General features: G+C 56.9%; 1 protein-coding gene across 2 annotated transcripts in view; it reads right to left on the bottom strand.

The window, feature by feature from the left end:
• Positions 1-1095: 1095 nt before the first annotated feature.
• The window catches only part of RASAL3 (RAS protein activator like 3), a 56197-nt gene continuing 44259 nt past the window's right edge, over positions 1096-13033 (bottom strand). For both annotated transcript variants that reach the window (XM_038379274.2, XM_038379276.2), the window contains 6 exons: positions 9831-9931; positions 8485-8809; positions 7493-7615; positions 6799-6998; positions 4917-4992; positions 1096-3800 (listed from right to left, as the gene is read on the bottom strand). In XM_038379274.2, coding sequence (XP_038235202.1) covers positions 3657-3800; positions 4917-4992; positions 6799-6998; positions 7493-7615; positions 8485-8809; positions 9831-9931 — 969 coding nt within the window. In that variant the 3' untranslated portion in view covers positions 1096-3656. The remainder of the gene's footprint in view (positions 3801-4916; positions 4993-6798; positions 6999-7492; positions 7616-8484; positions 8810-9830; positions 9932-13033) is intronic.

Genomic DNA, 13033 nt, shown 5'->3' with positions numbered 1-13033 from the left:
GCAAGGATGTGCAGCAACACCAGGCAACGTTTTCAAACAAAGTCAGGTTTATTAGTCGGCTGGAACCCAGCCTGGGAAGTGCTCAGGTTAGAGCAGAGAAGCAAAGGCTAGACACCGTCCATCCTGGCCAAGTTAGTGTGCTACCCAGCTAAGTGGCCGTGGACTCCATTTTTGGTCCTCTCCCCCCTGGTAGTCCCTGATGAGAGCACAGTGTCTCTCCCAAAGCCAGCTCTTCTTCCCCACTGCAGATGCCTACTGAGTTCACATGTTCTGCCTAGGAGATGCTCATGGGTAGGTGTCAATTGTTGGGGCTCCCTTTGTCTTTCCAGACCCTCCATTGACATGGGTTGGCCTGAAAGGATCTCTTCACTCCACCCCAACAGTCATATGACCCCTGACACCGCATGGCTCCTGCTGTGCCCCAAGAGCAGCCTTTTAACCCTTTTGCACCCCCTGAGTAGCAGAGGGAAACTGAGGCACCCACAGGCATAAAAATATTCCAGACAATTCCGACTTTGTCACCCCCTGTGATGAGGGGTTGTTGAAAGGGCCCTTCCCAGCAGGAGGAAACTCTCTGTGCATGTGGGAGTGTGTGTGGAAGAGCCCTTCCCTGAGGGAGAAGGGGATGCAGCCCAAGGAGGGATGAGAATCCCCAGAAGTGGATACTCTGTGGCACCTCAGGGCAGGGCACCCTCCTGCCTGCCCCTTAGTGCACATCAGTGCCTCGAATTTCCCTGCACTTGGACGGTGGAGCCCTTGCCTCAGCCAAAGGCTGGTACCTGGCACCCCGCAGCCTGGCACATAGCAGTTGGGCACAACATGCCATACTCTCAAATCAAACTGATAGGTGCTCCAGGGCTCTGAAGGCCTCATTCCAGCCACAGATCAACTCCTGCCCCCATGTGGGGCTGGATCAGGCCCAAGGTGGCAGGGGGAGGCCTGCAAGGTGTCCCCCCTTCTCCCATGCTTCTCATCCTCCAGGCTCACACTGTAAAACAAAATATCCTCCCTCTGGGCACCCCCAATGGCTGACATGCTTGGCCAGTCCGGCTGCTCCAGCGGATGCTGCCTGAGTCCAGAGGTGAGCACCGGCCCACTGAAAACCAAGCCCCTTCCAGGGCCCGAGTGGGGGAGCCAGCCAGCCCCACAAGGCACTTGGGAAAATCTTGGCCCAAGACTAGGAAGTGCAGGCAGGTCAGAGCAAGGGGGATTCGAATGGAAATATTCCTGCAGACCTCCCGCCCCAGCATGGACACGCTGGCACAAGGACACCAGGTCTGTTGGCTGGTGGGTGCCATGTAGGAAGAGCACAGGAGAAGCCCTTTGTCTCTGTCTTCACAGCAGCGACCTCCCTGAGAGTAGGACAGGGGAGCCAGTGCCTGGAGATTGCAGTGCTCGCTGCTCCCAGACAGCCTGCCTGGCCTGTGGAGGCTGGCAGCCCCCTCTGGTTGCTGGTTTGGAGCATGAAGCTCACTGCCAGGCTTCATTCTCTTGTTCTGCCATTTACTGGGAGATGCTCTGGCTTAGCCCTTCCAGGCTGCGAGAGCAGTGCGGGCCCCAGCTTCTCATTACAATGTTCAGGGCTCAGTGAAACTCTGCCTGTCAGAGACTCTCCTGGAATCCAGCCAGCTGGGCATCCTGAGGCTGCAGGTCTCTGCATCATCCCCAACCACCTCGCTTAGCTCCCTGCAGGGGCTCCCCTACCAGGGACTTCGCTCTATTCAGCTGGCATCTGTGTGCCACGGCCCTTCCCCTGCAAGGAGACAGCTGCTGCGATCTCACAAGAGTTTGTGTTGGTGTCACAGCAGCCGAACTGAATCCTGTGGGGGGCAGTGTCCCTAAGTGGTGCTGCTCCAGTTCCCCTCTGTTAACCCAAAAGCCCAGAAGCATCTAGGTCCAGCTCCTCAATGTGATTCAGGCACCTAGCTCCTGTTGAAGCGAATGGTAGTGAGCCCTGATCTACACTACTAAGCTGGGTCCTAGTCACTTGCCTTCAGAGCAGTGGGGGACAGGTTCCCTCCAGCTTAGATCCTCCCTCCCAACTGCTCACCCCTCTTTCCCCCACCTGGCTCCATGCTGCAGCTTCCCCTCCCTGCAGCCACAAGCCCCGGCAGGGCCCCTCCAGGATGGGAATGCACCTGTCCTCAGGAAGGCAACTCCTACAAGTGCTAGGAAACAGTAGGGTGACAGGCTGCAGCAGGAGTCACCCCAAGACCCTGACTATCACCCCACTGCAAACACACAGGCCAGCCCCTGCAGGCAGGCTGGCACCTAGGGGCTGAGGGACGAGCTGGCTCTATGCATTGCTGCACTGTCATGGGAGCAGAAGCCAGCTGTAGCTCGGGGACCGAGTGGTTTCCACTCTAAGGTTTTTGTCTACACTGGACTTTCGTCAGTAAAACTTTTGTCTTTCAGGGGGTGTGAAAAAAACACTCCCCCTTCCCCTGAATGACACAAGTTTTACCGACAAAAAGCACCAGTGTGAACATGCCCAGGTGTGCACTGCACACATGCTGGGTGCCAGCTGTGATGGGGCCTCAGCCCTGCATGCCTTGGCAGGTGTCTGTGCCAGCACTCTGGGGTGCAGGGAGAGACTTGCAGAAGTGGTTGGCCCCCAGCAGCACCCACTGAGAACAGTGTGAGCCGCACATGTGTGTGCACAGGTTGTGCCGTGTGTGCGCACACATGAATGTGTGTTGTTCTTGTGCTTGTGCACATGTGTATGTGCGTACACATGGACAGCGGGGCTCGGAGATTCTCCATTGTTCTCAGTAGTAGCTGGGCTTTTTTGAAACATGGCCCTGTGGCAAGAGGCTCTCAGAGCTTGGTGCCTGCCGTGCTTCCCTCTGAACCCTTGGGCTCTGGCCTGTCTGGTCCCACGCGACGAGTGCCCCAGGCGCCGACCCACATGCTCGTCACAAAGGCACCATGTTTACTACCGGGCTGCAGGGGACCCTCAGAGATGAGGAAGGTTTTGACAAAGCAGCTGCTGCATTTCTGGCTCTGCAGGGAGTTGTGGCCAGCATGGACCCGGAGACAAGCTCGCTGTGACAGCCCAGCCCCGAATCCCCCAAAAGCCAAATGAGGCCTGAATACTGGTCCGGGAGCATCCCTTCTACTCAGCCCCCTGGCCCAGGGCTGGGCTTGCCAGCAGTCACTGGGCAGTGGCCCTGGGCAGCGGGTCCTATGCAGCAGCCAGAGCCCCAGGGAAGCTTGGGCATGTTGGAGCAATGTTCCGCTGCTGGGATGGCGGAATGGGTATGACGGAGGGGGCAGCAAGGAATCAGGAGTGTGGGGGGTGGGTTCAGAAGGAAGCACCTGGGGACAGTGACCTTTGGATGCAGGGATAGGGAGGGGAACCCCAGCTGGGCTGAAAGAGGGACTGAATGGGCCTCTCACAAATCCAATCACTCTCCACCACTCCTGGGGAGTGGAGAGCTGCAGGAGATTCACAGAGGCAGACGGCAGCTCCCTGGGGCTCCATTATCTGGAACAACATCTCTGGCAGACTCGGGACCCTCCTGGGCTGGATTCGTACCAGGAAAGGGCTGCTGGGCTCGGGTCTGTGACAAATTTCTAGAGACAAGGTCTGGCTGGCAGGGTGTCTGCAGCAGGTGGCAACTGCAGGGGCTGGCCGTCTGGGCCCACCAAGCTGGCTAAACCTCCTGCCAGTCCTCGGCCCCATCCTGTGGCCCTGGCCTCAGCAGTGAGTTGGGTGGCTTGTCCTGGAGTCCCTGGCGCTGGCTGATGGCACAGAGCAGCTCAGCGTGTTCCCGCTCCAGGGTCGACAGGCGGCGCTCCTACAGGGACAAAGGGCTCAGTCAGCCCAGCCTGCTGCCCTGCTCCCCTAGCCAGGTGCCCAAAGCCAGCAGCACACTCCACACTGCACGGGGCTCTGATGGCAAAGGCATCTAGCACCATCGCCCTCCACTCCCGGGCAAGGTGTGGGGCAGCTCCCTTCATTCCCAGGGTCTTCCACACTCCACCCCAGGAGAGACTGCCCTAAGGGACCCTCCCCAACCTCCCCTATCCCCTTTAGTGCTGCCTTCTTAGCCATCCTTCCACTCCGCCCTGCAGGAGCTGTGGCTGGACTTACCCCACTCCCATGAGGTCTAGGAGACAAAGAGTATAAGCAAAAAGAACAGGAGTACTTGTGGCATCTTAGAGACTAACAAATTTATTTGAGCATAAGCTTTCGTGGGCTCAGATAAATTTGTTAGTCTCTAAAGTGCCACAAGTACTCCTGTTCTTTTTGCGGATACAGACTAACATGGCTGCTACTCTGAAAAGAGTATCAGGTGGGTCAGAGTGGAGGTGCTGGGAGTCAGGACTCCTTGGTTCTATTCCCAGTACTGGGAGGGGGCTGGGGGCTGGTGGACAGAGCAGTGGGGCTGGGAGTTAGGACTCCTGGGTTCTATTCCCAATGCTGGTAGGGAAGTGGGGGCTGGTGGGCATAGCAAGGACTACTTCACCCCACTAATATCTGCCCTCCCAGCTCAATGGCTCTAGGTATTTTCCTGCTCTCTGAGCAGGGATTGGCCATAAGGGTGGAGGACACTGGTTCCTCTTGTCTGACTTACTGTGGGTATAGGAGGAGCTCAGGTGCTGGGGGTCCTAGTCCTTCCACCTAGGGGCCCTGGTGTCCCCAGCTCTGCTGGAGGCAGGTGCTAGGGGTCACCCATGGGCAGCCTTGGGCCCTGTCTGACTGGGAGCGGGGGGATGGACATCCTGGGGCTAACTCCCCCTGCCTCCCCTCCTCCTCCCCACGCAGTGAAAGCAATGGGGCTGCACAGGCTGGAGCTGGGATCCATAATATATTGTGCAGGGTGGCTCCCAGAATCCCCTCGGTTACTCCCTGATAGACCAATGGGGCGGAGCTCCTGGGCTCGTCAGCTCCAGGGGGCCATGGATCTTACCAGACGCTTCGCCCTCTCCTCGCTGGTCTTCAGCTTCTCCTGGTCCTTCCTCCGGCCGCCCTCTGCTGCCGCCACCCTGCAGGAGAGAGGGTGTCAATGAGCCCGCAGTTTGCTCTGCCCGGCTGCGAGAGCCCCAGCACTGGGCACCTCCCTCTGCCCTGGCCCCACGCACTTCACCGCATTGCTCCCGGGCACCTCCCCGCCCCCAGGAACCTCCCCGCCCCTGAGCACCTCACTGCCCCAGCACCTGGCACCTCCCCACCCCATGACACCTCACTGCCCCACCCCTGGGAACCTCCCCACCCCTGGGCTCCTCACTGCCCTGCCCCCAGGCACCTCATCACCCTGCCCCCAGGCACGTCACCACCCCTGGACACCTCACTGTACTTTGCCCTGCCCCCAAGCAGCTAATCGGCCCACCGCTGGGCACCTCACTGCCCTGCCCCATGGCATCTCCCCCTGCCCTGCCCCCAAACACCTCATCACCCTACCCTTGGACACATCATCGCCCTACCCTCGGACACCTCAACACCCCAACCCTGGGCACCTCACTGCCCTGCCCCTGAGCACCTCATTGTTCCACTCCCAGACACCTCATTGCCCTACCCTCGGACACCTCATCACCCCACCCTGGGCACTCCATCATCTCACCCTGGGCCCCCCAGAACTTCCCCCTGCCTTGCCCTGGGCACCTCCCACTGCCCTGCCCCCAAGCACCCAATCACCCTGCCCCTGGGCACCTCACCACCTTGATACCTCACTGCCCTGCCCCCTGGCACCTCCCCCTGCCCTGCCCCCAGGCACTTCATTGCCCCATCCCCGGACATCTCATCACCCAACCCTGCCCCCAGGCACCTCACCCCCTCTGGACACCTCACTGCCCTGCCCCCTGGCACCTCCCCCTGCCATGGCCCCAAGCACCTCATTGCCCAACCCCGGGGCACCTGACCACTCCGGGGGACCTCACTGCCCCACCCCCAGGCACCGAATTGCCCCACCCTGTCCCCGGGCACCTCACTGCCCAGCCCCTGGCACCTCATTGCCCTTCCCCCAGGAACCTCACTGCCCCGCCCTGGGATACCTCACTGCCCCATACCCGGGCATTTCCTCACCCCACCCTGCCCCTGGGCACTTCACCACCCCACCCCTAGGCACCTCACTACCACACCTGTGTGAATCTACCCCTGGCCCCTGGACACCTCACCCTGCCCTACCCCATGGCACCTCCCCCTGTCCTGGCCCCGGGCACCTCACTGCCCCACCCACTGACACATTACTGTCTTGCCCCTGGGCACCTCCCCCTGCCACACCCCTGAGCACCTCGCTGCCCCACCCATGGGCACCTCATCATCCTGCCCATGGCCACCTTGTCCTGCCACACCCCCGAGCACCTCAACACACCGCCCCGGGCGGTGGAAATCCTGCTCCTGGAAAACTTCACCCCACCTCACTCCGCACTGTTCCTGGGGTACCTCCCTATATCCCCTGGTAACCTGCCCCCATTCCATCATGGGGCACCTCCCCCCACCTCACTGCACCAAATGGAATCAGACTGTCCGTGGGCCCTGAGAGCTCCAGAACCTGCCCTGAACTGTGCAGGGGCGGGAGCGACCATCCTGGGCCAGGTTGTGCCAGCCTTCCTGCCCCTTCCCGGCCACTGTCAGCATCAGGCGAGAGCTAGCCCCGCCCTGGTGGGAACATGTGGGCCAGCTGCCATGGCCCTCGGCTCAGCCAGACCCACCTGGGCAGCATGTTCCAGAGTCCCCTGAGAGCCATCAGCAAGTGCCCAGCCCATCCTGGCTGGCATCTGAATCAGCCAGGACCCAAGCTAGGACCCTGAGCTGCTCCTGGGGCCCCACTAGAAGCGAGTGCAGAGGTGTACCTGGTGCTGAGGTTTGCCAGATGGGTTTCCAGCTGCTCCAGCTGCCTCTGGAGCCTCTCCTCCTGCTCCTGGCTCTTGGCCAGCGCCTCCAGCAATGTCTGGTTCTGGGTGACCAGCGTTTCCAACTGGCTCTCAAAGAGCCTCTGCTTCTTCTTGGCCTCCACCAGCTCCTTCCTCAGCTCCTCAATTTGCTTTCCATGCTAGGGGAGCCCAAGATAAGGTCAGCTCATCATGGAGCGTGCAGCACTCTGCTATCACAGAGTGGGCACCGCTCTGCCACCTGGGCTCCTTACCCAGCTGCACAAAGGCTGAGAGTCCAGCACAGGCTGGCAGCAGGAGAGGGATCTAGTGGTTAGAACAGTGGGGGCTGGGAGTCAGGACTCCTGGCTGTGTGTGTGAGGCGCTCTAGGATCCTGGCCTGGAGGCCATAGGGCTGGGGAAAGGATGGTGAGGCATTCACCGCCCCCTACCAGGCTAATGTGGTGAGGTTGGGGGAATGGCACTGCCCTCCCCATTGCAAGTATGGGGGCTGGTTCTGTGGGCCAGGGTGGGTAGCAGTGATGCACCAGCACCCTGGCAGAGACTGGGCATTGAGATAGGGAGAGGGACCCTGGCACGGCCCTATACTTGAACTGCTCTGGAGCCTGCTCTGGAGCCTGTATTACCTGGGGTCTCTGGGGGTGCAGAGTGTTACCTTCTCCAGCGGCCGCATGGCGTACAGCTCAGTCTGCGCCTTGCCTGCTTCCTCAGCATGGCGCTGCCAGGGCACCGTGGATTTCCGGGGCAGCGAAGCAGATTGGCAGAGATTGGATCGCCCCTAGAACACAAAGTACAGAGCCCTTCAGGGCGCTGTGGGCAGCACGGGCTGGCAGGGGGCCATGGCTCTGCCCATCAGTGACATGGGGCCAGATACCTCCCGGTTCCTCTCCAGATAGGCTGGAACAACTGGTGATTTTCGCTGGAGCCCATCACCAGACACTACCCAGTGGCAAGGGAATGGGGACAATGATGGCTTCAGGCCCAGCCCTGCCCTGCCCCTCTCTGCACAGAATGGGCTCTGGTGCTGGCTCTCTGGGGCTGGGGTGGGGCCCTGGCACTGATAGTGCCGCAGGAAGGGCAGCCCTTGTGCTCCGGAGAGCAGGCTGTGGCTGGCCTCTGGGGGGCGGGGGTGGGGGCATGAGGGGTGAGTGTGCTCAGCTCCATTCCCCTTGCCCTCAGTCCCCAGCAGGCATCAGGCAGAGCGCGGCCTCTGTGGGGGTGGCTCTGGCAGTGATCACTTTGCAGCCTGAGCAGCCTCCATGGATCAGAGAAGGTGCGGGCAGCTGGGTGCCAGGACCCCCTTTCCAGGTGGACTTGTACCCCCTTACTGGGTGGACTCAACAGTCCCCCAGACTGGGGGCTGCTGGGACCCCCTTATCGGGAGAGCTCGGCCATCCCCCGGGGTGGGAGCTGCCCAGACCCCCTTACCAGGTGGGCTCAGATCCCCTTACTGGCTGGGCTCAACGATCCCCCTGGGTGGGGGCTGCTGGGACCCCCTTACCGGGTGGGCTCAGCCATCCCCCCGGGGTGGGGGCTACCCAGAACCCCTTACCGGGTGGGCTCGAACCCCCTTACTGGGTGGGCTCGGCTGTCCCCGGGGTGGGAGCTGCCCAGACCCCCTTACCAGGTGGGCTCGGATCCCCTTACCGGGTGGGCTCGGCCATCCCGTGGGCGGGAGGTAGAGGGGCGAGGGCTCCCATCGTGACTCTCTTCTCCCTGGGACTCAACCACATGCTCCATGCTGCTCTGCTTCTGCAGCCTGCGTCCTGCCTTGCTCTGGGCTGGCACACTCTGGGTGCGCTGCACCTTCTTCCTCTCCCAGGCCTGGCGTGGGGAGGAGGGCAGCTGCTGGAGGTGCTGCTCGTCCTCCTTCCCCCGGCCCTTCTGGATGTTGGTCATGGAGTGGCTCTTGATCAGCGGGCTGTGCTTGCTCAACTCCCTCGGCGGCAGGAATCCTGGCTTCTCGCTGGGGCTGAAACACAACGGTTGGGGCTGAGCGCCATTGGACAGAGCTTGGAGCGCTGTGTTGCTTGGGGCCCACAGCCTGAACCAGATTTCACAACCATCACCTGAACCAGAACCTAGAATCGGAACTGTCCCTTGAACGTCAATCCAAAGCAGAACCATCCCCTGAACTGGACCCTAGAACCGGAACCATCCCTGAACCAGAACCAGAACTATCCCCTGAAGCCCAAACTGAATCAGAACCATCCCCCAAACCCAAACTGAACTATCCCCTGAACCCCAAACTGAACCAGAACCGCAATCCTCACCTGAACCAAAACTATCAATCACACCCAAACTGAACTGGAGTCAACACCAGAACCAGAACCATTACCCAAATTGGAACCAGAACTGTCAACCAAATGCAATCAGAACCATTCCCTGAACCCAAACCATCACCCAAGCCCAAACCTCAAACTGAACCAGAACCATCCCCTGAACCCAACCTGAACTAGAACCAATCTGCCAGCTACAGTCACCCCAAATTCACACCCAGCCTGTCACCAGCTCTTCAAGCAAACCCTTGGACTGGAACCATCACCTGAATCTCCAACCCAACCTGTCGCCTGAGTCTCCACTCCCTGCTGTCCCTCTTACCTGTCCACCTGGCCCAGGAACCCAGAGCCACAGCCCAGCTTTGGTCCTGAGACTGCAGACCCAAACCCTCTCCAGGCCTGACACCTGAGCTGCCTCCTAACACCCCACATAAGCTCAAACCCTCCCCTGGGCCTTATGATGGCCAGGCCCCACCCCCATGAGCCAGAGCACCGTCACTTGTCTGATCCCCACTGGCAGGATCAGGCCACTCTGGAGCACATCTTTCAGGGAGTGGATTTCCCAAGACTCATCTCCCAACATCACCCTACAATGCTAAGCCTTTCTGGCAGCTCCAACAACCTGTCCTGCTCCTGCTGCTGTCAAAGACAGAACCCCCCGGGCCCATGGAGCCCTGCACTGCCTGGACCACCACTCATGGGGAGGGGAGGTACCTGTCCATGCCGGGGTCAAGTCTGATGGAGACGGGCACTGGTGTCCCCTCTTTGATGGCATTGAGGATGGTTGGCAGGGGCTCTAGCTTCTCCCTCGTTTGCTGCCGGGAAACACAAAGGGAGAAAATTCACCGCTATGGGTTTGCCTCAGTCTCGTGTGAGACAAACACAGCTTGGCCCTGCCAGCTCTGTTGGAGGATCTCTGCTCAGCACGACTCTGACCGGCAAAGGCAGGGGGTGATGCCCAGCTGGGACCGGCTCAGTGCAGCTCTGACCGGCATGTCAAGGGGGCGATGCCTATCTGGGACCAGCTCAGTGCAGCTCTGACTGGCACGGTCAGGGGCGATGCCTATCTGGGACCGGCTCAGTGCAGCTCTGACTGGCATGGCCGGGGGCGATGCCCAGCTGGGACCAGCTCAGTACAGCTCTGACCGGCAAGACCAGAGGCCAATGCCCAGCTGGGACTGATTCAGAGCAGCTCTGACCGGCACGGCAAGGGGGCAATGCCCAGCTGGGGCCAGCTCAGCACGGCTCTGACCGGCATGGCCAAGGGGTGAGGCCCAGCTGGGACCGGCTCAGCATGGCTCTGACCAGCATGGCCAAGGGGTGACGCCCAGCTGGGACTGGCTCAGCACAGCTCTTACCAGCATGGTGTGGTGTTTAGATGCTGCTTATAAGTATTAGAACTGGGAGCACTGGCTGTTGGGAATCTGAAAGGACAGGAACAGGAACGGGGGGGGGGGAGTTTAGGAGGCAGAGTGAGAGCTACTGAGGGTGCAACAGCAGCTTGGTAAAGAGGTTTCCACTTTAACAATAAAGTTGAAGTTTGTTAGTACCTTGCCTGGTTGCTACAACATTTTGGCAACGAGGATGGATCTTCTGAACCCACCTGCACCATTTTTGCAAGGCCCAGTGAGCCTCCAATTGCCTGGATCCATATGTTTGAGACTTATCTGCTTGCAATCACTGCTACAGAGATTTCTGAAGTAAGAAAGCGTGCTCAGCTAATCCACTGACTTGGAGCAGAAGGGCAGTGTATATTTTACACTTTTCCCCTTGCAGACGATAAATATGAGATTGCACTCACTGCATTAAAGAACTTTTTTGTGCCAAAAGTGAATGTAGTAGCTAATCGCTACAGATTTTGCCAGCATGAGCATAAAACAGGGGAGACTATAATGCAGTATATTGCTTCCCTGAGGAGTCTGATTGTAACTTGTGACTTTGGGAATATGGCAGATGAGATGATTAGAGACCAGCTCATTGAGAAAACAACCATACTTCGTGTAAGACATCGCTTACTTCTAGAACCACAGTTTACACTAGAAAAAGCAATAACCTTTGCTACTCAGATTGAGTCAGCTACAGCTGAAGCCAAAATAATGAGCATGGATACAGGAGGAACAGTCCAGGCTGTGACTCCTTTGCAGAAAAATTCACTATCGCTGCAGACAAACGATTACAAGAGGAAAACTAATGGAAAACCACTGAATCAGCAAATTCAAAATATAGTAAAAGTATGCTTTCACTGTGGATCCCCACAACACCTTGCAAGCTACACAGGATGTCCGGAAAAAGTAGCTCAGTGCAATCATTGCAAAAAGATTGGGCATTTTGCTAAAGTATGTCGCAGCAGCCAGTTCAATCAACAGGTGCATGCAGTTACAATACCAGATGTTACTGTGCTGAACGTGGGCAAAATCACTACTGCATATATTCCAGAACAAATAAAGTGCGCTGTAAACGTTTCTGCCATACCCTTAGGCAAATCACACTCTATTCAGCTAATGGACACTGGCTCAGCAGTATTTATACTACCCGATTCCATCTATTTGCATTACTTTAAAAATGTGCCTCATACTGAACCCAAACTTCACTTGGTGTGCTATTTGAAAAACCATATTCCAGTACATGGCTGCCTGCCAGCAATAGTTACTTTTGGTGATTGCTGTGTAACTGCAGAGTTCTACATTGTCCACAATGGCACTCCTATCCTTGGCAGAGATTTATTGGCTGCTTTAAATCTCAGGGTAGTTAATGGACAAATTGATCTTCCTCAGCAAAGCACTCTTGCGGTATACACACCAGCTTCAGCTGGGACCCAACACCTGGTTGAGGAGAAACTCGGCTGTGTTTATGGGTTTCTGCATAAAGTTAAAATGCGGAATAATGTGATGCCTGTAAGACAGAAGTTATGGCACTTACCATTTTCAGTAAGGGAAACTGTTTCAGAGGAACTTAGAAAACTTGTTCAAAAGGACATTATTGAAGAGATTGACTCCTCGGAATGGGTTTCACCTATAGTAGTGATGCAGAAGAAGGATGGAGGTAATTGCCTTGTGTGGACTTAAGGGAGCTAAATAAAGCTATTGTGATTGACAGCCATCCTCTTCCTCACATAGAAGAAGTATTTGCAGAACTCCATGGAGCAAAGATGTTTTCTACTCTTGATTTGCAGACCACATACTACCAGGTTATGTTGCATGAAGATAGCAGAGACCTCACAGCATTTATTACACATGAGGGACTATTTTGTTTTAAACGTGTTCCATACGGTCTTGCATCTGCCCCAAGTGCCTTCCAAAAAATGATGTAATTGATTCTGAAGAATCAACATGGAGTTCAGTGCTATCTGGATGATATTATCGTGTTTGGAAATACTTTTGAGGAGCATGACAATAACCTGCAATCTGTACTAAACTGCATCAGGAAAGCAGGTCTTAAGCTCAATAGGTCCAAATGCAAATTTAGACAAACTGAACTCTCCTTTCTGGGGCATACAATTTCACAGGCTGGACTAAAACCTGATCCAGATCATATCCTGGCAATTTCAAATGCTCCTCCTCCAACAGATTTGCAAATCTTAGGTTCCTTCTTGGGTCTTACCTCCTGGTATTCAAAATTCATTCCCAATTATGCTTCTGTCATTGAACCGTTACGAGAATTACTATGGGGAAGTTCAATCTTAGTGTGGACAACAGATGCACAAGCTAGTTTCGAAATGGTGAAAGACTTGATTGTACATAATCCAGTACTTGCACTATTCAGTCCTGCATTGCCCACAATTGTAACTGCTGATGCTTCTGATTATGGACTTGGGGCTGTCCTCACACAACTTCATGAGGACAACACAGAGAGGACTGTTGCATTTGCTTCAAGGACACTAAGTAATGCTGAGAGGAAATATTCTACAGTCGAAAAAG

Source organism: Dermochelys coriacea, chromosome 20 (genome assembly GCF_009764565.3).
Source record: "Dermochelys coriacea isolate rDerCor1 chromosome 20, rDerCor1.pri.v4, whole genome shotgun sequence".
Classification (NCBI taxonomy): Eukaryota; Metazoa; Chordata; order Testudines; family Dermochelyidae; genus Dermochelys; species Dermochelys coriacea.
This window is presented reverse-complemented; position numbering and strand designations above follow the sequence as displayed.